This window comes from Podarcis tiliguerta, assembly GCF_965153285.1.
Source record: "Podarcis tiliguerta genome assembly, chromosome: 3".
In the NCBI taxonomy this organism is placed as follows: Eukaryota; Metazoa; Chordata; class Lepidosauria; order Squamata; family Lacertidae; genus Podarcis; species Podarcis tiliguerta.
Window position 1 is genome coordinate 23724917 of NC_139536.1, and position 27099 is coordinate 23752015.

Genomic DNA, 27099 nt, shown 5'->3' on the forward strand with positions numbered 1-27099 from the left:
ATACCCCAGCTGGTGAGGTTAATTTTTAAACAGTTGGTGAAATGTTGTCAGACAAGTAGTTCTTTGGCCTGAAGAACTATATTATCTCACCTTTTAAGACCAGTGAAGGGATGACTGCTGTAGAATAAATGAATACAGCATATAGAAGATCAGGAAGGTCTAATCAGCAGCATGTAATGCTGCAAGGTGGACAGAAATCCTTTGTATGAGAATACGAATGGGTCATCATCATCATCATCATCATCATATTTATATCCCATCCATCCGACTGGGTTTCCCCAGCCACTCTTATGTATTTCCCCAGCGCTTATGAGAAGTGCTAAGACTAAAGAGCCCTACTGGATCTGGCGGCCAAAGGCCTTTCTAGTCCACCATCCTGTCATCACATTGGCTAACCACTTGCCAATGAGCTCTTTAGTCATCACATTGGCTAACCACTTGCCAATGAGAAGCCCACAAGCAAGAACCAAGTGAAACAGCACTCTCCCCTCCTTGGGTTGGCGTCATGAAAGCAGGACATTGGACTAGATGGGTCTTTAGCCTGACACAGAACTTTGGTTGCATTCTTAGGTTCTTACTTACAAGTCCCACTGCTATACTGCAATATGCTGTCTCCAACGTTAGAAGCAAAACATATCCTTATTTTATGAATTTGTCTAATCCTCTTTCAATGCCATCCAACGTGGTGGTCATCACTGCATCTTCCACAAATTCAACAAATTATGCAGTGTGAAAAGGTACATCTTCATCAGATGGCTTGAATTAACAGACAGAAAGAAAACCTTTCTTTCTCTGTACCGTGTATATAATCTTATAGACCTGTCTTGTCTCCACCTAATCTCTTCTTTTTCCTGAAGTACAAAATATTGTAACCTTTCTTCACAGGAGAGATGCTCCAGCCCTTGGATCAATTTTGCTGTCCCTTTCTGAACTTGTTCCAGCTCTGTTGGAGAATAGCTAAAGCCTATGAATTAAGTTACGCAGGTCTTGGTCTGATCAGTTTCTAGCTGAGAATCCACTTAGAAATCCGTATATATTTGTTTTTAATACCATTTTGGGAGAAAACCAGGATATAAACGTAATAAAAATATACTGCCACTGTGATACTTGAAACTAAAAAAGAAATCCTTTTCAAAACCTAGTTATTAATCTTGGGTAAATCAAGACAATCACAGATAACACATTTTTCCCAAATCTTTGGCTGTATTGCAATGGTTGTTTCAATTCGTAGTCTCCAGCTAAACATTTCCTATCCATGGGTTAACAATATATTTTACCAACGTGTTGTCTTTTAACAGTATTTATCCAACATAACAAAATAAACTGCAATTTGTTATACTTTTTTTTACAAAACATTTTATAAATATTTTTACAAAATGTATACAAAGCAATTTCAAGTGAGACGTACTATACAAATGAAAGTATTTAAGCAAATAAAATCCATACCACACTGACAACAAGTGACATCCTCTTTCAGTAAAGTCAGTCTGTAAGGCCTCCCAAATCTAACAGCTCAATTATGCTGACATTGTTGAATCAGGTTTTTTTTTTCATAGTTGCCAACTAAAATTTTCTTTTAACCTTAGACAACATGGAAAGACATCCAGGAAGTAAAGAGACCAATCCTACAAAGCGGTTATGCACAAATAAATGGTCTTCACTGGATTCAGGACCATGTGCTGCGTAACAAATTCACACTTTTTTTTTTACAACAAAAATATTTTTACTGCATTACCAATTAAAATATTCAGAGCTCTAAAACCAAGTTCAATAAATAAAATACATTAGCTACCGTAGGTTAATTTAGCTGAACTTTGTTCAGTGGGTACCCAGCATAAATGTTGGAATCAATATAGGTGGAATTTAATCCACATATGATGGAAGTGCATTTCAGATGTCTCAGCTAAACCTTTATCTAAAAGTAAACTCTCACATAATATTCAAAATGTGTAAGCTTTGTTTTGGTATTTAGGTTCAGAATATTCTGTACAGCTGATAAGAAACTTTATTCTGTGAGATAAAACCAAAAGAAGACAAATTTACAAGTATGTGTCAAATTTATCATTCTTCCAATCAGATTCTAGATCAACTGATTTCTGTGACTGGTGCAACATACACCCTGCTTTCTTAGACATCTCATTATGGTTACAGTTCAATGAATTTATTCTTTGCAGCATCTTGATGGAAAGGTAGCTGCTGCACTATCATTGATAAGAAAGCAAGTACAGGACCCATGCCTACAAAAATGAACCAAAGTGGCAATGCTGTCTTCGGGGAATGTGGGGTTTCACAAATATTTAATTTTAAAAATGGCACTTTTTAAAAAAGTGGTAATAAAAACAAAATTTTAAAGCCCCCCGTCTTTCTAATCCTATTAAGAGTCAACAGAACATTAAGTTGCATTACTATTTTGCTGAATTTGTTTATCTTTTATTATTCTATAGTTATTCTGTTTCAACACAAGGTCGGTGGTAGTGTTTTGTGTTTACTTAAAGAGCAGAATATGGCTCTAACGCTACAATAAAATCAGAGCAGAGAAAGCAAAATTCCGCCCTTTATCTGGGCGCTCTGGCAATCCAACTGACAACCACAGTTAGCTACTCCTGCTGTGTCGCACAGCTCCATGGAGCTCCACACAAGCATGGAAGAGGAAGCTCCCAAAAGCAGTACCGGGAATGCTTGAATTCCAAACCTCTGTATGCACATAGTTATCACTGGGTCAAGGCTGCTGAACCTCAAGGCTCTAAGGCTATGACAATATCCATAAGGAAGCTTTTGAATATGTTTATAAAGGGAAGCTGCAGAGATTGCTTTACAAAAAAACACACCTCTTGGAGTTTGTTTTTTTTAGTAGGCATACATGCCACATCCCTCTTACTAATGGCACAAAAGCAATGTACCTAGAAGCACTGGTGATGGTGGTAGAATAATTTCTAAAACACACAGGAAGAATGGGGAAATGCCATGGGTTAAAATAATAAACAATATAGTCATGATGACAACTAGCCAAATGCAAACATGCTAGGGGTTCCTTTGGCTCTAGATCTTGTATTAAATGCCTTTAGAGATAGGCTTGGATTCAGGGACTCTCCCGTTGGTTGATGCAGAAGAAGTGACATTTCCTGATTATCCCTTCCCCTGCAGCCCTATGAAAATCCACTCCAGATGCAGGTTGGGAAACCCTTTGGAACAATTTGGGAAATAGTACTGAGCATTGTAGGAGGAAGGAAGAATCTGCAAAAGTTGCAGCCTCCTCCGCCATCAGGCTCCTCCACTGGATTAAAAGCCTTCCATGAACAGAAAGCAAAGTCCAAATTTGCGGACGGCAAATTCTAAATTCAACCTAAAAAATTTTAATGGGATAGAAAATTAACTTTGGTTTGTACATATTTTGGTAACTATAACTGCTGCTACAGATGACAGACATTCTTGAACAGCAAGGAGCAGAAATAAGCAAATAGCATACACTGGCCTTTAAAGTGTTCAGATTAAGGCTATTATCTCCTTAAAGTATAAACTACTACAATGATTTCCAAATAAAAGTGCTTTTGCCACTTGGTCTAGAAAAAATTATACCACATCAGAAAGATTAAGTTTGACTATATCCAATTAGAAAATGAAAAAGCTCTTCTTGATGAAGCTAGTGTGTGTGTGTGTTTATATATCTACATTTATGTGTGTCTATACAGAATTTTATGGCTATATTATAGCCTCTTTGTATACAATTTTCCATCTACTAGCTTCTTAGACTAGCATGTATCGTTTTACGCAGTGCTGAAAGTGACAAAAACTATAGAGTGTAATTCAATACAGCAAATTCCTATGTAAGATACTTGTTTCTGCTCACTGAGCATAGAAAAGCACTTTAAAAGTATAAAGCCCTGTAAACACTGGCGCCATTTTCTCTCCTTCCAATTCCTCTCTCTCTGTTCCAAACCTCAAGAGATAGGCATTTCTAAACAGAGGTACTGGGGAATTTTTTTTAGCCCCAAATATTAAATCTCAAAATCAAGTGATAGTGGGCGGAGGCAATGGATATTTTCCTATTAAATGCAACATTCCTAACATTTTATTTAAGAAACCTGTTACTAGACTGTGATTGTCAGTATATTACCTTGTTAACTTAGGGCCTAGTGAACTGCAGTTTCATTAAACTGCAATGTTAAAACGATCAGCAAAGCTGTATCATAATGTGTAGGCCCTACCAGACAGCTTTCTCTCAAGGGTTTACATTACTGGACACCTCACTGTAACCACAATGAGTATTGCTTTCAAACACAAAACAGAATCTACTTTAGAAAGGGTAACCTTTGACATTTGTCAGGCTGTTCTTGTGGTGTCATTCACATTTACTTCTAAGAGAAATATGTCCATGGTACTGTAACTATTAACACTCTAAGATACTATTTACAGCAGCTTCTAAAAGAGAGTCTGTTTCTACAACACCTTCACTGTGGTCTGGAATAAATTTCTCCAGGCAGTTTTCTTGTGAAGAAATAAGCGAAAAGTTTGGATATTCTAATTCTAGGGAGCCACTGCCGGTTGCTTCGCTCTGTGGCTGCCTCCCAGTCTTTTTCAGTTCCAATATGTTTTTGAATGTAGTCTCTAAACTCTTATTGAGCAGCAAATCCTTTTGGGGTTCCCCAGAACCTTTCAAATTGTCTGGATGCAAATCCTCATTCTTTGGAGAACTCCGAGGAGTTTTGTCTTGGAGGGAATGATTATATGTTGTCTCTGAGTGAGAATCAACTGTGTTCCGACATGTTTTATTATGCGTACCATGATCTACACTTGATAAGGTTTTTGACAAATGATCTTCAGAACCTAAAGAGTTTTCATTTGACTTTCCTGGATTTTTGCCAGCGATTTTTTGTTCTGAATCAGCCATATGTTGGCTTTCAGGAGAGGAGCTTGTTTTCTCAAATTTTAAAGCTTTTGCAAGGCTTTCTGATTTTTTAACAGAACTGTTTCCTTGTTGTGAACTCATAATATTGTTAGGCACTACTTGAAGTTTGCTGTGATTTAAAGACTCTGCTGTGCTTGAACTTGATCTGTCTTTGATTTGGGTATTAGCAGTCTGGTTTTGAGACGTTGAAGATTTGTTAGATTGATGATCACTTTCAGCCGGATGTGTTTCATCAGCGATCTTGTCAATTTGTGTGGATGGACAACAAAAGTCTGCTAGAAAACCATCTGAAATTTGAAAGCAAGCATTTTAGTAAAGAATTGTGACACATCATGGACAGAAAAACAAGGAATGGAGTAGCTTTCAATCTTTTCAGAATTAGGACCCACACACTTTCAGACCCTTCTGAATTTTGTTACCATATGGTATGGTATTGCTGTTGGGACCCACTTATCAAGGTCTGGCTGTGACCCAGCAGTGGTCCCAGCCCACAAGCTGAAGACCATTGAATAGAAGAACTAAAGCATGTCTACTAAAATATGGTTTTAGTGGGTTTCAGGTCCTGAGCTAAGGGGAATTCAGGTTAGTGTTAACCATGGTTAAGGTCTGGGCCACTGTTTTCCTTAACTACAATTAAGACCAGAAAAAGGGAGTTTGCTCCAGAGAGAGGAAGCATGCGCTGACACATGGGGTTACAGGTAACCAGGATTATATGTGCACCAACCCACTGTTGATTAGGTCTGTTTTCAACTTTATTTCTGTTCGCAAACTGGCAAAAAAGTATGTGTAGTCAACTTAAAGTGTAACAGACTGGAGTTCCATCTCTCTGGACAGAATTGCTCATTTGAATGCAAATGAATTAATATATACATTTTCACTTTATAAATGTAACACTGTTTTGTATATTAACTGCTAACAGTGCAGTCCTACCCATATCTACTTAGAAGCAAGTCCTATTTAGTTTAACTGGGCTTCCTCTCAGATGGGTTGGTATAACATTGCAGCTTTAATCATGCAGAATGTATTTAAAGTTCTTAAAGCAATCAATCAATCAATAAAATTTAGGTTTGGCAAGGATGTCAAAATGATTAGGTTTCCCCTCCCCCCATCCAAAAAAAAGCTATATTTTTCCTGCAGCACCCAAGTTTCCACAGATGTTGCATCTCTAGGTCTGACTCACAAATATAAATCCTTCCTGCGTTCTAATTTTACTTATGGCAAAAAAAACAAACTGTTATAAATATTAAAATCATTTCTCTGTATGGTACGGTGCTAGTCTATACATGTCTACTCAGAAGTAAGACCTAATGAGTTCAATAGAACTTACACCCAGGTTTATTTGTATAGGACTGCAGCTGAAGATGCTTTCATTTAAAATGGTTATGTTACCTACCAGGATCTACTATTGCAAGGCGTTTATCCCGGGAAAGAGTTTGCCTTTCTTCCTGGTTAAACATCCTGTCAATCATGACCATTTCTGCAGAAGGATTTATCCTCTGGAAAAGAAACAAACAAAATAATTTCTATAATTAACAACTTTAGCTTTTACTTGCAAGAAGCAGCACAAAGTTTCCTAACAATACTATAAAACAGAATGCCAAGTTCAACAGGCAAACTGAGGTTTGCAAGTTCATTATGGGGGTTATTTTTAAAGAAAAACTGGCGTTTTTGTATATTATGAATACACACGTTTGTTTTGTAAAACTGGTTTGTTAGGAAAAGTCAGTTAACATAGGGGAAAAAACTATTTTTATAATATTATTGTTCCATATCAAAGTGTTTGTGCAGCACAGCTCTATGTATTTTGAATTGGAAGTGATTTCATTCTGAATTCAGTGGGGCTTTACTTCAAAGTGCACACAGGATTGCAGTCCTAACTTTGCAGGTAATATCTTTGCTTAAATATGCCAGATCTGAAAGTGTGTGCATGTTTTGTAAAACAGGCGGATGCAAAAGCCTTGAGGTGGTGTTTTTTTTTTAAGAGGCCTCTATAAAAAATGAACTGTGGGCTGCTACACAAGTAACACTAAATCACAGATTACCAACCCAGCACCCATGGGCGCCATGGTGCCCCATGAAGGCTTTCACTGCTGCCTCTGGAAAGTCCCCCAGACTCATAACTTTCATTTTAAAAAAAGAAGCACTTCTCTATCCCACCTAGAATTGAAGTTATGGGGCAAATGTGCAGGTACTTTCTAAGCAATTTCTGTGAAATGCAAGTGAGTGTGATGTGGCCAAATTGTGTATTTTTCCTGGTACTGATTAATGTTCCCTGTTGTGATGAGATAGCAACATCAGCGTTCATGTATGTAATTGCTACAAGCAACTCTCTGTTTGCATGGGCGCTGCGTTCCGGGTCACTGTATGCGTCAGTAACAGTGACTCCCCCAAAGACATCAGTGATCAAGCAGCGATAAAAGGCATCAAGTGGTCCTTTAGGTACCCAAGATCCAAGTTGTTACAGGCCTTGTAAATTAATACCGGAATCTTGAACTTGGCTCAGTAGTGTATGAGCTCCCAATAGAAGCTTTTAAGCATCATTTAGGTTATGGCAATAGTTTGTCCCTACCAATTGTCAGCTGCAGCATTTTGACTGGCCACCTCGCATTGAACGTCTTGCAATAATAGAATATTGAGTTTACCAATGCATGAATCATTGTGGCCAGGCTATCAACAAATAGTTGAAAGGACTAAATTATCGTGCAAATATGCCTGCTCAGACCTTTCTGTTCCTGTACATTTATCCCTGATGGGCTAGGAGAGTGCTTCTGAGCAAGCTTACCTTGTGAAGGGAGACCAACCCCAACCCCCGCTCACATTTTTTGAAATTCATTAAGACTTCTGGGGAGGGGGGAACATGGTAGAAGTCAAAAAGCTCTCACCCAGTGAACTTGTCAAAACAAGATGATAACATTATCTGTTTAGTGAAATCTATTGTTAGTGCTAAACATTCCTAAGTACCACATGTTGAGAGATACGGGCCATGGAATTAGATGAAAGCTGCACATTGCTGTGCTCCAATAAATTAAGCCATGTGGGATAAGATGCACAAATCCATAATATACACACATGCACACATTATTATTTTTTTATTAGTCTTACCATAGCATCTTCCAAGAGCAGACATCTGTATTTATTTAACATTGCCTGTGTTCTTTTCAGGAGCTGTGTGGCTACAGATTCAAATTCATTATCCACTAGAAAGGTGAAGAAAATACATTTAGAATAGTAGTTCTTAACAACTAAAATAGCCATTTAAAGCATTTGATTCTTACTTTTTGCCTAGTACAATATATAACATTTATCTGGTATAAAACCCCAGAAGCATAGCATTTTCATAACCATTTGGAGTACCTTTTCTTAAATCCTCTTCTGTTGGCAGTGATCCCTGGCACACATGATATGAGAGGAGTCTCTGGACTGCATCATTTAAAGATCTGAACTGAGTTTTATCAGGAGTCACAGCATGTGCCTGGTCCTTCTGTAGCTGCTGTAGAATACTAATGGGAAGATTGCTATTGTCAGTTGTTTACAATAGCACCACATGTGTGTAACAACTTGACAAAATTTGAGGGAGGGAAAGAGAGGAAGAAATGTCTAAAGTAAAAGGATGCATAAAAGGAAACAACTTACAAGGCTCCTTTTGTTAGTTGTTTAGCAGCAGGCCTCTTTTGTCCAATTGTATGGCCATCGACCTAGATTCAAAACATGCATCAAATACACTGGGCTAAATTCCTTTTATAAAAATCAATTATACCGTTGTGCATATCATCCAACAGATATAAAAATGGCCTCAAAATCTCTTTAAGATAATAAAATTATGAGATTGGTGTTTTTTAAAAAAAATCTCTTAAATGCATTTTGTATAGACTGCATTACCAATATGGATTTTCAAAAAGGGATTTTTTAAACTTTTGAGATAATAAGAAAATAAATCAACAGCATGGCTCTATATGCCTGAATATATGCATCTGACAGATACAAAGGCAAAAATCCAATGCACACTTTCATGAATAAGCCCCATTAAACTCAGAAGCATTTATCTCCAAGGAAATAAGAACAGGATTGGACTGCATATTTTGCAGCCTGATCCAAAGACAGCACATGACTAGAGCTTACAGTGCCAACAGATATGCTAAAACAGCCTTCTCCAACCTTGTGCCCTCCAGCTTATTTGGACTCCAGCTACCGTCAAGCTTAGCCAGCACATATTCATTTAATATTTAAAAGTGATGGGATGTTTAGTATATACTATCATGGATTTCCTCTCACAAATGACCAATGGAAAGGTTATTATATTCTATGTAGAAAATAGTACAAACAAGAAAGGGTTGGTGCACTATTAGCCTTTTCAGGAACATTCAAGGGCGGAGGGTGGGAAAGGGGAAATTGCCTCCTACCTGTACATTTGTTTGGGCAGAAGATGATCCTACTGCTTTTTCCTGGTGTGTCAGTGCTGTGCCTATAGGCTGCTGTATGATTTTGCCCCCGGTCTCTTGTCCTATAAGAAGATATATTATGAAGATTCTTTAACAACCCCCTATACAATATTTGGAATCTTCTGTCTAGTTATGTCACTGAATGATTTAAAATTAATTTGCATGTAGGCATATGTATTTAAATAGCAATGCTTTCACAAAACTACTGCAAGCCCATACAAAACACAAATATTTATAAATACTATCTCATGAGCCTGTTAGGTTTAAGACAGCATCTAGCCACTTGCCATTTCATGGAACTTCAGAATGCCAAAGCTGTATACAGGTATCAATGAAAAAGGCATGGGGAGCCCAGCTAATCCCTGTCTTCATAATGTAAATACCACACATACTAAAGTGCTGTCCAGTCTCCCCCCACCCCCACACTTCGGTCGGTCAGGCAAATTAATCAAAGCATCATGTTCTTTTTTTACTATATTGACATATATATTCTTTTTGAAATATCTTCTGCTGTTATTTGTAGAGACTGCTTTAAGCTCTGCTCCCAAGTACACATTTTCAAGAGCAAGTTCCAATGAGTACGTGAGTTTCCTCTTTTTGGTTCCCGAAGAACTAATGTGCTCAATTACTCAGGCAAGCTTAATGCAGCTTGTCTCAAATCTTAGGATCACTTCAAGGTTAAAACAAAAGATAGCTTCCTTCACTTCCAGCTACACTTTTGTTGTAGCATCTGAAGGGCACGTGTGTGTTCCACAATAAATGTGTGCTCCAATCACAGCTCCCAAGTTTATGTTTACTACTAACATACGACTAAATGCCTCAGGCCACAGGCACAGTCCCAGAAGTTCACCCATGTTCTGAGCATAGCTGTCAACTTTTCCCTTTTCTTGAGAGGAATCCTATTCGGAATAAGGGAATTTCCCTTTAAAAAAGGGAAAAGTTGACAGCTATGGTTCTGAGATGCACAATGACAATACTGGAAGGCCATACATGCATTGAGAAATTAGTGCAGAGCTAACTTCAGGAAACAGCTCCGTTGCTCATGCATCTTCTCTTTGCAGCCAATAAAAACATCCTTCTAACATTACATTTTCATGTATTTCGGTAAATTGTTGGTTCTCTGTAAAGCATTTATGACTTGTAAAAGCCATGGGGGGAATCAATTAAATTTGCAGAAGACTTTTAGCAATTTGTGAAGTGCATTTCCTAAATTTCCACCCTACTGAACTTAAACTAAATTTCTATCTATACATATTTTAACTGGATTTTCTCTCTGTTTTAAAGTGTAATATAGCTTTTTACCGGTCTGACTGGAAATTGTTGTATGCTGCCCTTTTAAGCTAAATGTTTTCTAGAGATTGGTTTTAAAAGCTCTTATTGCATTAATTGGAAGCCACCTTGAGAAAACTGTTTTAAAAGTTGCATATAAATTAAAAAAAAGAATCTGACACATATGTGTTAACTCTCAGTAGCACAGCTTAACATCAACCTGAAAGTTCAAATTTTCAAGTAATATTCAAGACAACCCTTTGCTGTAGTTAAGAATCCACTTCATAGCTAAGAAGTTGAATAAAGGTATTTAAAAAACAAAAACTTTATCTGCCTTAGCAATTTATTACCTAAAAGACTTGTTAGTTGAGGTGGTCTTAGATTATCCTGCGACTTTGACGTTGAAACTGAAGACACCAAATTCGTAACTTTTTTTTGAGTCTGAAAAAAGACACCACACATAAATACCATGCAGATTATTAGAGGTAAAAGATAAGGAAAAGCCAATATCCTATATACAAAAGAAAATATATAAAATCTATCTGCAGTTCCAGTTTTATTACCTTGCACTACAAATAAAATGAGCTCTGATAGGTAGAGAATTTGAATTTGTTTATCTGAAAGGTTGGCACACAAAATCATTGCCTTTTTTTCAACGGTTGGCCATTGTGCAAAACAGGATGCAAGGCTAGATATGGGGTTTTTAGGGCTCGTATGATCTTAGCAGTCAGTACAAACATCTGTGGCATCTTGTACAGTTCAGATATAACATCTCTGGTTTATTAGACCAAGAAGCACTTTGCCAGTAGGCTCTACCTTCCCTCCACCTTTTGCTTGCACATAAGAATTAAAGACTTCCCAAATTTCTTGAGCCATGTTGGATTGTAACTGAAATTTGTTAAGCCATGGTTTTCCATTGCTGGACTTTCAATCAATACCTTTCATCATCAAATTCTAAATTGTTCCAGATCTTTAAAGATACAGAGAACAAGTAGTACAAATATATATTAAATGGAATCATTTCTCACTCACTTGAGAATGGTCTGACCTCAAGAGATCTCCTTCCTATCTCTCATGCAGTCTCAACGTGCAAATTACAATAAATAGTATTCAGGAATCAGCTACAATGTGACTTCAATACTTTTAAATGAATATCTAAATCACTACTGAGAATTCTGAAAACCTCACTTTTAGCAACTAAACAAGACTTATTGAAGGAACAGAAATAATGGGTTGTACTAAACGTTGCACAAGTAGAAAGCAAGATCAAACAATGGATCTTTCCCTTCCTGTTTTCCCCCTACACCAAAAGTTTCTCCAGGTGTCTTGACACAGCCCATGGCCTCCCCTTCAACCTTCTAAATAAGCTTTTCAGAGGGTACAGGAGGCTACAGGGGAAGCAAAAGAGCCATCTTCTCCATGCACAACAATGGATACAACCCAATAGTTCCAACCAAGAAGTACTGATCCATCAAAACAGATTCTAAAGGTTCTTGGGGTGTTATTTGTTTGCATAGTTTGCTGTAAAACAATAAAATCATAGCAATACACACACACACACACACACATACATTTAGAAGCTGCAAAGGCTGGCTGCATTATTCCCAACCCAGCATTATAAAGAGATTTCAATTTTTCTAAAAATTAAATTGCTAAAGATTTTGAACTTGCATCAATCCATACCTGGCCAAAGGAAAACTGGGGCTGGGTTGCCGATGTATGACTAAAGGTGTTGACTGATTTGGAAGAAGAAACTGGAAGACGATGCGAGACAGTAACTGACAATTGTGTTCTGTTTTGCTGTGTAAGTTGATCTCCAGCAAAATTTCCTCCGGAAGCAACAGTCTGGGCTGATGGACCAATGTTGGGATGCACTGTAGCAGCAGAACTTACAACCGTAAACCGGTTGCTTGATGAGATACTCGAACCTGTTGACTGTCCAGGAGACATTGTGGTAAAGCCTGTTCTACCTTGGGAAATGTTTCCTTGGCTGGGGGATAAATGCAACACAGCAGACGATCCCTGTTGTAGTGGAACTTGGCCACTAACAATTTGAGAAGTCCCATGGTTCACTATAACTTGGCTTCCAGGAGCTGCAAATGTCTGACCAGAAACTAGCTGTACAGAAGCATTCTGATTATTCAGCATCTGTCCTGAATATGACTGGTTAGTTCTAAGCATGTTCGTAGAATTCCTGTTTAGCATAACATGCTCAGTGGATACTTGGCCAGAAACAAGCTGGGAAGGCTGATTTTGAAGAAGTTGTCCATTTATGGTCTGGACATGGTGAACCGAATTAGGATTTACCGACAGACTTGTGGGTATAAGAAACTGATTCTGAGGTGCATGAGGCTGTCCCATAGGAGAATGGATCACAATACTACCACCGGCATTACTTACGGCTTGAGAGGTAACTGCTTTTCTTGCATTTTGATGACTAACAATATTAACAGACATATGTGGACCAACTACTGAATTCTGAGGGGAGTTTGACGAAGCAAAAGGAATCCCTTGTTGTACATGATGCTGCTGTATTCCCAAGCTATTCACATTGTAGGTAGTTTGCTGGCCCATCTGAATAGGCTTTGGCTGGATATTGATGGGAACCTTGTTAGAATTTGGAGCAAGACCTCTCTGTATAATGATGTTATGCACAGGCAAAGATGTCTGAAAATTTGTACTATTAAATGGAACAGTTACAGGTTGTGCTACTGGACTGGAATTTGAGTTGCCAAACAATGAGTTACCATTAGGTGTTTGTCTATGAACCAAAAGACCACCACTCATGTTTCCAGGTGCTTGCTGCCCACCACCCTTCAAAATAATATGAGACCCTTCAAGATTATTGATGGTCATCATGGAAGGTTGATTACTAAATGAACCAATTAATTGTATCTGTCCTGAACCACCAATTTGACTACTGTTTGACAAATGCTGGCTAGGAACACTGATCCCCACATGTTGCATAAAGCCATGTTGCACGCCAACTGTATTGCTTGCAAAAGATGCTCCAACTGGTTGCTGTACCACTTGAGTAACTCCTATAGGTTGCAGCGTCTGACCTGAGTAATTAGAAACATTAGAAGCCTGAGTAAAAGATGCTGATGAGGAAGGATGAAGCTGAGCTTGTGCAAACTGTTGGTTAGGGCCTATGTTGGCATCCAGATAAGCCTCTTCTGCCAAAGTCTGTTCGGTAATATTAGCTTCCTGCAAAGATTTCTGGAGGATATCAAAAGGCTGATCTTCACTAAGATCAGGCAAGGAAGAAGATTCAAGTTCGTCATCAAGAAACTGAAGGCTACTTGGCAACTGTAGTCCATCACTAGGCCCTTCTCCAAGCTGACTACCGACACCTTTGATTGATGACTTAGGATCAGAACTCTGAAAGAAAAATTGTAATACACACCATCAGGGTTCAAATCCTCACTCAACCATGAAGTTCAATGGATGAGCCTGTCATTGTCTCTCAGCCTAACCTACCTCACAAAAGCATTGTGAGGATAAAATGGAGAGGGGGAGAACCATATAGTTCGTTGGAGGAAAGGTGGGATGTAAATGTAATAACAATAACAATAAAACACTATTTTAAAACAAATTATTAGTAGTAGTACAGTGTTGCTCATTATAGATTTCTCTCCCCGCCCCCCTTTCAGAACATCTCTCAAGAATACTACTAAGTCAGGTATCATTAGATTAATGACCACGAGTGGCATGCAGCATCAACCCAAATTAAGACTGAGCAAGAAGTTTGAACCAGGTGTAAAGCTTAGTGCACAAGTGCACAGGCTCAGAATTCTCCTCCTTCTTCACCCATATTCAATCCTTTGGTTTAAATAGCAATTGCCTGCATGTTGTTTTTGGCTTTTACTTCACCCAGATAGGAGTATTATAAGAATGGAGAACTTAGGCACACACTAACATGCACAAAAATAACACTTTTTCCTATAAACTTACACTGATATTGGCGAATATGGAATTTGAGTTGGCTGCAGAATATCCTGCATTAGTCAAGTCTTCACTGTTCTGTAATACAGAAAAAGCATTACAATAAGAGCAGAACAATTTGTAAAATTAGATGTATATGTAACATACCAGAATATATGATACTTACAGGTTTACTGCCTGCTCCATGGAGGAAATAATTCAGTGCCTGTGCATCTCTTTAAAAAATACAAACAAGGAAAGTAAGATGAATCAGTCTGAGAATCTTGCATTTATTTAAAATATACTAAAATGGCACAAGCAGGAAGAATCTTTCTGAATCACACCATCTGAATATTGAGGCTGTGATCCCCAACTATTTTAGAACATGCATCTCAAAGCAACAACCTTGGCATGCTTGCAACAAACCCTATCAATAGTGTAAATATATATTTATAAAGCAATATATTTAACTGTTACATTGTTTTTAAATTAGCTCTCAGCTAGGGACTGAACCAAATAAGACATACTCAGAGGTGAACCACTGAAATTAATGACTAACTTGTCCACTGACTTAGCTGGCTATAACTCTGTTTATTCCCTACATCATTGCATGTTGTTTTGTGAAGGACCAGCTCCAAATGCTGGGGCCTTTGGCAAGAGACCTATCTACGGTGGACGCACTTTCTGCTATCTGCATACTTTGTCACTAGCTCCCAAACCACTGCCACCATTGTTCATGCCATTTCCAGCTGCCATTTTTCCCACTCCTCTGCTGCTGCTCACCACTGTTAAGTCCCTATCCCACCTGGGGGAAACGACCAAGGCTAAGAAGGCAGTGATCAAGCTGGTGGGAAGGAAGGAGGCAGAGTGCCACTCTCTGGTACTTCTGTTAGCCGCACCAAAATTGACCTTTTAAGTAAAAAGGTTGGTGCTGGAGGTGCCAAATGGAGCATCAGAGAACTAGATTCAATCACTGCTTTCAGGGACCCTCCTCCTATGAGGAAATTCAAGTTTGTCCAAGTGGCCCTTAATATATATTAAGGTAATATTTGTCATTACTTCTTTTACTGTAAATGTTAAATATCTTGTATGCCTTTGGGATAATTTTTATTGAATTATTTATTAATATCATTAAAAATTATACATTGCTTGCTAAAAACAACAACCTCGAAGTGGTTTACAAAGGTGCCTTATATACTCGTGAATAAATAACTGTAAATAAATGATAAGCATTTCTTTCATTTACAGTATAACTCAAGCATATCATAACATGCATCCAAAGCATATTTGTTTAAAAAACTTATACCCCCACTTTTTGTCCAAAAAAAAGAATTCAATAAAACTTCACTGAGAATTGTTCCACTGAGATTAATGGGATTTACTCCGAAGTAAGTGTGCTCCTGATTTCAGCCCTTGAGTGCTATCCTAATAGGGACTGGGTTCTGCCAACCAGGCAGAGAGAAATGGTTCTTACCCAGTGTTTAAATTCTGCACTTTTAAACCAAAATCTCCCCACTGGTTTCAAGGAAGTGAATTATTTATGCCAGCTTCAAGTTAGCACAAATAGGAGGCCCAAACCTGGAGCCTTTGAGAATGAAGATGCTTTGTATCCATCCCATCCCATTTTGTGGCCTAACACTTGCTACTGTAAGCAGCAGCAACACCAGTGTAAATTTTCTTTTTGCAAAGTGAACTTTATATTATTTCTCTGCATAATTTCTTTTTAAAAAAATCTTACCCAATAAGATCAAAGAGACAGGATTCATCATCGTCATCATCCATGACAACTAAGGAAAAATAATATTGTATCATAAAGATTTCCTATTTCTTTCCAGAACAAGACAATTAAAAATAGAGGATACTTTTCAACATGTTTCTTCCTAACATATATTGTTTGTTTATAAAATGTTCCCATTGTTCACTAACCTCCAAATTATGTAAACTAGCAACAGCATATTTTTACAACAGGGCACACGTTATTGCATGCTGCTTTGAATATAGGAGTAAAATGGTACTTTGAGGCATAGTATATACTTGTGTTACACATCTGTGCTCATTTTTGCATTTATTCTGCAAAGTATATATGAGGTTCCTGGAAAACAGTGGGAACATGGTATGATTTGACTTTGATGATCTGTGATTTGGAAAATCCAGTGGCATAACTGAAATAAGTGGGTAAAAATTTATGCCTACCAATATTGCTTCCATGCAAATATTGTTTGTAAAAGTCTTCTAAATCAGCATTTCATACTCAGCACTGTTTTCCCTTTATTTACAGTAACTTTTGATCAGCTGAGTGTTCTAACCAGTGACAGCTGAGTATTGTCTTTCTGCAGTTGGATCTTCCCTCACTTAGGATTCAGTCTGTAACATTCTGCATACCACCAAGTTATAGCCATACACATATAGACAACAGTGGCTCACACATGGGTAACCTTGAAATTAGATAACAGTAACACCCTCTTTGTGGGGTTCAAAAGCTGTAACAGGTACAGAATGCTGCAGCTAACCTGCTCACTGCTGCTCTCTACTGCATGCATAGAACACCTATCCTAAAGGACCCCAGTTTTAAGGTTTTACTATTTACTTACAAGACCCTGAACAACTTGAGAAATGGATATCTGAGAAAATATATTTTCCCATCTGAACCTGCTTGTTTGATGTCTTTAGAGGAGCCCTCTTGATAGTGCCACAGCTGTCAAGTTGAAGTCTGTTTCCCTCATTAGGGAAGTCTCCCCTAAGAGATCTGATAGGCACCTTCCGTGATGTGCTTCCACAAGCAACTGGAAACATTATTTCTTGCCAAAGCATTTATAGACCCCCTTAGGTATGTTTTGCTATTTATTCTTGGCCAGCTGTATATTTCTTATGTAGTTTTATAGTTTTAAATTGCTACACACTGCTTTGATACATTTTGCAGAAAGCGGTATAGAAATCTGTTAAAATATATAAATGATCTACAACTATATGCATACATTACCACAGAAAACTAGTGGCCCACTCTAGACTGTAGCTTAGTAGGGGGAAGAGGGTAAAGGAAGACTGGGATCAGGCTGGGCCCCACATTGCCATGTCCCTCAGCAATGGGTGACACTTCTGTCTCTTGAGTTCCTGCAATGGACAAAGGGAGGCAGCCAAAGTACAGTGTGGGTCTCTAACATGCTGCAGCCCAGCACCCTGCAGATGTACCCCCAGACCAATTAACACTCGGGCATGGAGTTTTTGGCACTCCCTTTCATTTGTTCGGCTTTGGAATACTTTGTTTTTTATTGCATTTCCAGTCCAGTTCACAACTTCCTATTGCATGATTTAGCCATGTAGGGCAGCATTGTCAGCTTTTCATGTGAAGATGAACGAAGTGTACTATTTGTTTCAACCATTAATAGCTGAGAAGACAGTCCAAGGCAGGCATCCCCAAACCTGACACCCTGGGTAGTTGCTTTCACCTGCCCCTAAATCTATCCCTGATTGAGAAACTGACCCAGGCCAGCCCTCGCCCAAGTACAAATGGCTAGTTAATTCATATCAGTTTATGAAATTCCTATTTTTATGGCTTCTTGGGCCCCACGTCATTAAGATTTCTAAACAATAGTGTCCTGTACTTGGATTAGCACAGAATAAAGAATTTCACCAGGCAATACTTTTCTCATCATAGAGTTGCAGTAATGGTGACAGCTACACCTGATGGGAGCTCACCCCAAGATCCATCTCTTAACAGTACAAAAGCCTTAGGAACAAAGGAAGCTGTCTTTTACTGAGTCACACAACTGGTCCTTTTAGCTTAGCATCGTCTACACTAACAGCAGCAGCTCTCTAGGATTTCAGGTAGGGGTCTTTTTTGGTCCAACCTGGAAATGCCAGTGACTGAACCTGTGACTGCCTACATGCTGAATAGATGCTCTACAAATGTTCTACAGCCCTGAGATTTGAGTATGACTTACACACCCCTGACATCCTACAACTTCCACAGATCTCATCTGTAAATCTGGCACATTTTTCTAGCAGCATTAATCTGCTTTTAACATGAAGAATACAAGCAGATGAAGCTTTTCCCACACTGTGCCTGCTTGTTTTTGTATGCCATATTGAGGATAGTCAGATAAAGAAGATACTAAGGGGACTGACATCTTGTTCGGAACCGCTTCTATGCCTTTAAAAGCTGCGTGACTGGTAGGAACTTAACTGTTGCAGTTTTCCCCCAAATGTAGTTTTAGGGAAATCTGCATCTGCTGTTTTTTGTTGCTGATATTGTTTTCTCATCAAGCAACCTTTAAAAGTAAAATACCCTGTCAAGAAAAGAAAAACATGGAAACTTGCCCCAAGTTTGCCCCAAGGAGGAAGGTATATTCTCCCACCCTGCAGCAACCCTTTCTTGAACTCCATGCCTCACATTCTTGTTTCACTCCGATTTCCTCATTCCATATGGCTTCCGGGCAAAATCCTTTGCTGGACTCCAGCACTTGTTTTTCACCCTGTGTGCAATCCTTTCAATATAAAATTGCATTGTCCATAGGCCTATGTGAAGATTTTCTGCACATATCAAGAAGTGAACTTCTCTTTCTGTGTGATTCTTCCGCACAGGCCACAGTACAGTACCATGTAATGTATCTGTCATACTTTCATATAATGGATACCATTTCACAAGGTTATTATTTTATGTAAAGTAAAATTATCAGTTTCAAATATAATATTTTTACAGAATGACACTAAAAGCCATTCAAAAACATATTATACTTGGAACCTCCAGGTAGATATGGGCAAGTCAGTACCTACTACACAGTGGTATTGTGGGAAGGAAGAAGCATTACAAAACACTTTGGGTCCCATCCATGACAATCTGAGTATACAGTGTCTGTGCAAATAGGTGGATAGTCAAGCAGCGCATTATGGGGAATGAAAGTCTGTGAACACTTCCAATGTCCCCATGTGGTCCTCCCTACAGAGCTCTGAATTCACATTCCTTGACCAAATGCAGGGTGCCTCCATACATTGACACTCTGCCCATGTAGGAAAGGATCACACCCTTTATATATTTAAAATGCTGTTTAAATCCTTTTGATTTATTTTTGTTATTATTGCTATTAATTATATTCCTTAGTCACTTTTCTCAGTGTCCCAAAGCAGCTTATATTAAAACCATTTAAGAATATTCAAAAAAAATCTAAAAATACAGATAAAGGTTATACAGCCATATTGATAAAAGATGGGACTTAAAAGTTCCTATCCTGGCTAGATGCCACCCTTCGATTCAGGGCCAAAAATCCTACATAAAAGGCAAGTCTTTGCCTGAATCCTAAAAAGATGGCACCAGGCAGCCCTTCCTGGGGAGAGCATTCCACAAGCCAGGGGACACCACAGAAGTAGTCCCATCTTGTGTTGTCACCCTCCAAACTTCCTGTAGAAGAGGCACACAAAGGGCCTCAAATTATGATTTTAAGGTCAGTTCATGTTTCCTAATTATCTGCATACCAGTGTAGACTGGCAACCGCCCACTACACAGCACTTTACTCTAGCACTCATCTGAAAGGCCACAGTAACGGAACTAATGAAAGCCTGTCCGGAGCCGCACAGTTCAAGTTAATAAAGGAATTATGCTTTCAATTCCAGTTAAATACTCAAAATGGGTGTGCAGGAAATCATGACATCATAGCAGTGTATACACAGGCTTGCAATTTGGCCTATTTAAAATCCTAGCAAATCTGATTTGCAAATTTGTTTAATTTGGGGGCAGTTAGCACATTGCTACAAGTTAGCTATGTATAAACTGGTCCTGATTGCAAATGTTCAGTTCAACAAAAATAGGTAATATATACTCCCTGTTAAAGCAAAGATCTGAATAAACCTGAAATTAGAATCTCTGTCTCAATCACTATGAATGGCTCTTTCTTCTGCCTTGTTTCAATTCTATAAAAATGGCAGAAAAATATGGAATTGACTTTATAGTCTACCAGTGCTTATATGAATCACAGCATGATAAGAGTATATGGTTGAAAGTGCAAGCAATACTTGTAATCAAGGATGAACCTCCCAGATTGGCAAAATTTGGCCTGTACGTGTACCCTCAGAAGGAAGAGCTTAAGTACAAAGGCAAACCCTATCATGTTTTCTTCTTAACTTGGAAAAGAATTACTAATTTTATTTATTTATTTTGGCCAAGAAATCTTTTGAGTGTTGCTCCCATTAGTCTACCAGCTAGATTTCTATCCTCATTTCACATGTATTATATACCACAGGGCAATCTGTTTTCTGGAACATCTGCCCTGTTCCATGTATCTGAGGTACAATCTAGTTAGTATTTTAAGTTATCTCTCTGCGCCTGAAGAAATTTACACAGAACCCATTCCTGTCTGGGGGGGCGGGAATGAACACATTCAGCAGCCTGGCATTTTAATTTGGGTGGGTGGAGAGGAATAGGAATGTTATGTGAAACTAGAAATGCCTCTGTTTCAGAAAAGTCCCTTCCCCATACGAGAACACTATTTTTGGCTTCAGTTTGAAACTTGACTTGTTTTGGATCCACTCAATCCTGTTCCCAGTGAACTTTCTGCTTTCTCTCTCTCATGATAACAAGGTGAAGAAAGCAATTTTATTTAATTCACTATGCTATAAAGTAACTTTTAAATTAATTTTTGCCTACATATCTATTGAAAGGAACACTATAATCCTATTAAGTAATTAATACAGTAGTATGTCAGTTCTAACTGTCATTCACCAAAGAGTATTATTTGTCAAAAACTGTTCTATAAGCTACATCCTTGGTCCTGGAGTACTGTACACCAGAAACATTAAGAAAATGACTTTGCTTATGTGATCAGGAACTTCTCAGTTGCCTTGGTGTTAATGGTAGGGCTGCCATATGTCCGGATTTTCCCAGACATTACCGGGATTTCAAATGCGGAATTGACATCGGGGAGGGGGGCTGTCCGAAAGGCGGTGCTTTATTCTGGATCTTAGACAAGTCAATTGAAAAATCATGCTTTTTTTGGCTCAACAACTTTGGGGTTTGTCTAAAAAACTTTCCGGTTTGGTTAACAATTTTTGGGGTGTCCTGGTTTTTACTTTTTGAAATAAGGCAACCCCAGTGGCTGCAAGAGTTCAGTTCAGCTTAAACTACAGAAAGTCCATATAACAGTTCATGTGAGAACTTGATATTCCACTATAAAGCAACATTCTTCCATCTTTTTTCCCTGTATATCTTATCTACTCATTAGAAACTAAAATAAACAACATCCAGGCCATTTTGTAAAATCATGAGATAAACATTACTGCAGTAAGCAGTGAAACATAAATTTGTATCTCATCGAGGGGAGTATATCTGGGGGCGGGGAGAGTGGGGAATCTCAAACCTAATCCCCCCCACCATAAAAGGTCTTAATTCTAAAATGCTTAAAGAAAGGTATGTCTTATAACAGTCTGTTGCTGGCAAGATATGACTGGCAAAAAATGATATTTAAATGCCCAGGATTTAAATTTCACAGGAAAGCACAATGCTATGATGTGTTGCCTTAAAGCCACATTACTGAGCTTTCTAAGCCAAACCATTTCTAAACTTTGGAAGCATTTTTAGTTAATTCAATCCAATCAACACAGACTATTGCTTTCCACATACTTTACTCCCTTATTACTTTAGCAACAGGGATGCCTGTGCCCAAGAAGGCGTATTTTGCTCACTTATTCGATTTTTAGCAAACAGGACCTCCTTGGTACACCGTGTAAAAATGCCCACCTACAGCGACGAATGAAATCTAGGCGGCCAATTCAGAGAGTGCTGCTCCTCCATTTTTAAATTTTACAAATCGCTTATTTTCCAACAGCCCCTTTGTTGTTTGGCAGACATAACATGGGATTAAGTGATTTCCATATCCACTATACTATAGTGTAGGAGAACCTGGCAAAAGGAAGCAGCAGCGTTTTAACAGCTACCCATTACACTGAATGGGTAAACTGTGTGCTTAGGACTGGATAATTTAAAATAGCGTAGCCATTTTTTAAAAAAGGTATACTCTCTCACACACACACCTTTCGATTCGCATTCCACATAAATATTGAGGTGGGGTGTTAGGAAAGCGATTACTCTAGGAAATAATAATAAAAAATAAATTTCCTCAGTGCGTGGGGGAAGGAGTTATTATTTTGCTCGTGAGGGACATTTTGGAGTCTGTTCTGAGGTAACGAGACCAGACTGCGGGAAGCAACGGAGGGCAACGCCCCGGCCCGGGAAGAAATGTCAGGAGTCTCTCAAAATGGCGGCTTGAAGGGGACGAGAGAGAACGGGAGAGAAACTGCGCCACAAATCCTGGCCGGTAGCCAGGCAGCGCCATCTTCTCTCCTCCTGGTCCCTCCGAAGCGGGGCACAAACCAGACCGAACCCCGCCATGTAAACGCAGATACGGAGAGGAAAAAACAGCCTCCTCGACTGAGCTTTGGAAAAGCACGATCAGTGCTTAAGATATTCAAAAGCCATGCATGTTTAAGGGTTTTAAAAAACAACGACATCCTAACCCCGGGAAAAGTAAAGGCCTCATTGTCCTTCCTTCGCCCAGCAATAGGCGATCTATTTATTTTTACGAATGCTAAACCTGTTTCCGCTCTCTGAACAAGATACATATAACAAGCTGTTTTAACGTTACCGACGTTTACACCCCAACCCTCGAGAAACCCATTTCGGTTTTAAAGGGAGGGAAGAAAATCGGCGACCCACCTCAAAAATGATCCAACATTTCAGAGATTTTTCAAGCCAGTCTTTTAACTAAGGCTTTCTCTTCCCCCATCCCCCCCATTATAATGTAACCATAACTGAAAATCAATTAACCACAAAAAAGTACTTTGTTGGAAGACTAATCCGGCGGCAGTTAACAAGCTCACATTCATCGAAAGACAAAAACGAAGGCGTTATTACAGATGTAGAATATTTATTATTCTTGCCGTTTTAAAAAACGTACATTACAGCCTACTATTAAGGTTTCTTTTTTCTTCCCCCTCCCCACCCTCTTTAATCCTACCGACGTAGAATCACATACACAGAAACAGTCACCATTTCCATTCCTTTAAACGCGATACCGGAGGAGACAAGAAAAAGAAAAACACCGAATAACAAAAGAAGGGGGGAAAACCGTATAAACGAAACAAATTGGGAATCCCCGTAAAAAAACCAAAAAAGCACAGCCCATGCTAAAAAGATATAGCGGAAAATTATGACAAGATGATAAGAGGTGGTCGATGAGAGCAAATCCAACGAGGAACGCAAAAGAAAAAGAAAAATCCTTGGCAGCCTCACGCCCAGGAGAGAGAGAAGACGGAGCGTCTCCATTTTCCCGAGGAGGAGGAAAGGGAAAAAGTGCTTCACAGACCAGAGAGCTTTAGAGAAAAGCAAAGAAACGAGGGGGGAAGAAAAGAGGGAGGAGATTTGAAAAGATTATTTTTCTTTCTCCCTCGCACACACACACTCTCGATCCCCCTCTTCCTCACACACACACACACACACACACACCACAGAGAGGGAGAGAGACACAGACACACACACACCCCCCTCTTCCTCCCTCTTGATGGCCACCAAGGGGGCGGCCAGGAAAAAGCACACAAAACCCACCCCAAACACAACAACAACTAATTTTAAACCGGCTCAATCAATGAGTCATTAAAACGAGGTTGTTTTTTTTCCTCCTTCTTTCGCCTTCCCCTCTCTCCCTCCTCTCCTAAATTTGCATGGCATCAGCGAGAGAGAGAAGGGGGGGAAGAGAGAAAAACCCACCCCAGTCCTCTCTCTCTCTCTCTCCCAGCCCCCCCGTCTCTCTCTCTCTCTCTCTCAGCTATCAGCCTAGACCTGAAACCTTATCTGTCCTCTCCCTCTTCCTCTCTCTCTCTCTCTCCCTCCTTGCCTGTCTCTCCCCCTTTAAGAAACAACATTTTTTGGAAGTGCCCTCAGTAGCCGCCGCCGCCGCGGCCTCTCGCTGCAAAAAAGAAATAAATATTTCATTTCCCTGCGAATTAGCAGCCTGCCCACCCGCGCCAAATCGCCTTCTCCTCCTTCATCTTCCTCCCCGCGTCCCCCCTTCTCTCTCCTCTCTCTCTCTCTAGATATATATTTATATACATAGCCCCGGAGCCAATAGCTCTCTGGGCTGAAACCTAATATCCTGGTTTTGGCAACTCCTGGTTGTTAATTTGCTCCTCTTTTTTTTCTTTTCTGTCTGGTCTGGAGATAGATTTCTCTCTCTCTCTCTTTCTCTTCTTCTTCCCCCCAACACCACCACCACCCCCGCTCGCTCGCTCTCTCTCTTTTCCCTCCCCGAAGGAAGGGAGGAAGGAGGTTGTGTGTTTTTTTTTCTTCCTTGAAATTTTTATCACAAAATTATAATACACTCAAAGGGAAACTCACCGTCATGAAAAAGCAGTGCCTTGTCAACGGGGTTTCTTCGCCATCACATCAGGGGCTGGCAGTGTAAGAGAGAGAGAGAGAGAAAGGGAGGGGGGAGAGAGAGAGAGAGAAAGGAAGAGAGAGAGAGAGAGAGAGTACAACAAGCACACAGTGCGGGAGTACCCAGCCAGCCACAAGGAGAGGCGATCGGCGCACCAGGCTGGGGGAAGAAAATGAAACACCGCAGCTCGAGCCGCATTCACAGAGCATTATTAAGGAACGGCGCTTCGGCGAACTTGAGCGAGCTGCCTTTTGCCTTTTGCAAAGCGCGGCGTGAAAGGAGGGTCCCCTTTAAAAGAGCTCCGCTCGCTTGCTTGCTTGTTTGTTTGTTTCTTGGTCGCAAAGAAAATCAAGCCCCCTTGATCGCTTCCGAGCTGTCATCTGCTGACCCTTTGCAAAACTTAAGTTTGCTCTTAGTTAATGGTGCAGTGAGTGACTAAGTCGCCCGGTCTAATAGAACGTTTTGCAGTCCGCCCCAACCAGTTCAGTGTGTGACACAGTTGCGCGTTTTGGAAAGAGCAAAACGCCGCTTTTAATTTTTCATTCTTTTTTACATGCACACCCAAAATGACGCACACAAAGGAAACTGAGGTTTGAAATATTTCAAAGGAACTGAATGATAAGATTTTTATTTAAAAAAAAAAAATCTGTCCGTACACAGTACCTAACTTTCTTAGGGATTAACCTGACTATTGTCACTTTGTGATGGTTGTTACCACACTTTGATATGCTATTGACAAGAGCCTATTATAAGTTCATAAAAGATTAAATTAGTGGCCATGATATTTCATGTTTTCTGTTCTGGGAGGGGGAAAATTATTTTAAAGTTCGTTTAAAGTAGACCAGAATTCTTAACACTGTTCTTTTGTGCAAAAAAATGCTATTGTTCAGAAATACCCACCTTTCATCTTCTAAAAAAAAAAAAAAAACCATGCTAAAAACTTTTCAAAGAATTAAGAAATACTTGATTTCCTGTTGAGAAACATAACCATTCCACCTTGTTTTAATATTACAAAACCTTTTGTTAACTGCCTTTGAAAACATGCACAAAATCTTTCCTAGTGAGGAAAAAAATGGCTTACAGATTATTTCTTATTGGGAGATAGATAGAGTACATTACAGTGGGCAAACTCATATACAGTATCTTGTTCTTCATGTATGTTTCAATAGTTGAAGAGGCAATGTAGACTATCTTCTTCTTTCTTCTTCTTTGGCGATCGTAGCCGAGTAAGATTGTCGTCCATAAACACAGTTTTAACAATGAGTCCGTAAGTGACTGTGGAGGCCAATTCTAGATCCACATGTCCTTCCACAGTGGGGACATTGGCTTCCAGGCGGGAGCTGATCACAGAGTGGATTTGCCAAGCGTCCCTTCCTCTTGGCACATTTCTCCCTTGCGTCCTGAGTTCGAGTGTCTTCAAAGCCCATGACACCTTTGGTAAAGGCTATTCTCCAACTGGAGTGCTCGCAGGCCAGTGTTTCCCAGTTGTCAGTGGTTATACTGCTTTTTTTTTTAGATTTGCCTTGAGACAGTCTTTAAACCTCTTTTGTTGACCACCAGCACTATGCTTTCCATTTTTAAGTTCAGAATAGAGTAGTTGCTTTGGAAGACGATCATCAGACATCCACACAACATGACCAGTCCAACGAAGTTGATGTTGAAGAATCATTGCTTCAACACTGATGATCTTTGCTTCTTCTAGTACACTGATATTAGTTCACCTGCCTTCCCAAGTGATGTGTAAAATTTTTCAGAGACACCGTTGATGGAATCTTTCCAGGAGTTGGAGATGGCGTTTATAAGTGGTCCATGTTTCACAAGCATATAGTAAGGTTGATAGTACAATAGCTTTGTAAACAAGCCTTAGAAGGTCCCAATCAGCCAGTAGAGAGCGAGGTTGTCTGATGGAATGACATTTTGCCAAAGCTTCCCTGGCCCACCAGTCAAAAGTTCTGGCAGCATAGCTTTTCCTGTAGCGGATGCAGAGGAAAATTGAGTGTGTTGGGTGCAAGCATGGATCCATCAAATCTAAAACCACCTAATTCTGGCATGCCCACACAAGTGGAATCAGTGGAATCAGTGTTAATTTAATCCTGCTGTCATCAGTGGGGGAGGAGGAAGAGGAAGGGACCCCCTACCTTCC

General features: G+C 39.4%; 1 protein-coding gene and 1 long non-coding RNA gene across 8 annotated transcripts; one reads left to right on the forward strand and one right to left on the reverse strand.

Annotated features, from left to right (window-relative positions):
• Window positions 1-1183: 1183 nt before the first annotated feature.
• On the reverse strand, window positions 1184-25701 carry BICRAL (BICRA like chromatin remodeling complex associated protein). 7 transcript variants are annotated; one of them, XM_083432968.1, is made up of 13 exons: window positions 17698-19846; window positions 16732-17591; window positions 16277-16325; window positions 14726-14774; window positions 14569-14637; window positions 12298-13995; window positions 10965-11055; window positions 9307-9407; window positions 8540-8601; window positions 8261-8406; window positions 8009-8103; window positions 6300-6402; window positions 1184-5193 (listed from the first exon to the last, which is right to left on the reverse strand). In XM_083432968.1, the coding sequence occupies exons 3-13, from the start codon at window positions 16318-16320 to the stop codon at window positions 4388-4390; spliced, it is 3264 nt and encodes a 1087-aa protein (XP_083289094.1). In that variant the 5' UTR covers window positions 16321-16325; window positions 16732-17591; window positions 17698-19846; the 3' UTR covers window positions 1184-4387. The 7 variants fall into 7 exon arrangements, with proteins under 7 accessions (XP_083289094.1, XP_083289092.1, XP_083289095.1 ...); XM_083432966.1 differs by lacking the exons at window positions 16732-17591; window positions 17698-19846 and adding an exon at window positions 24917-25701; XM_083432969.1 differs by lacking the exons at window positions 16732-17591; window positions 17698-19846 and adding an exon at window positions 24542-24823.
• On the forward strand, window positions 19280-22638 carry LOC310674242. Its single transcript, XR_014509471.1, has 2 exons — window positions 19280-19402; window positions 19840-22638. It is a non-coding gene; the product is annotated as an uncharacterized lncRNA (long non-coding RNA).
• Window positions 25702-27099: the final 1398 nt, after the last annotated feature.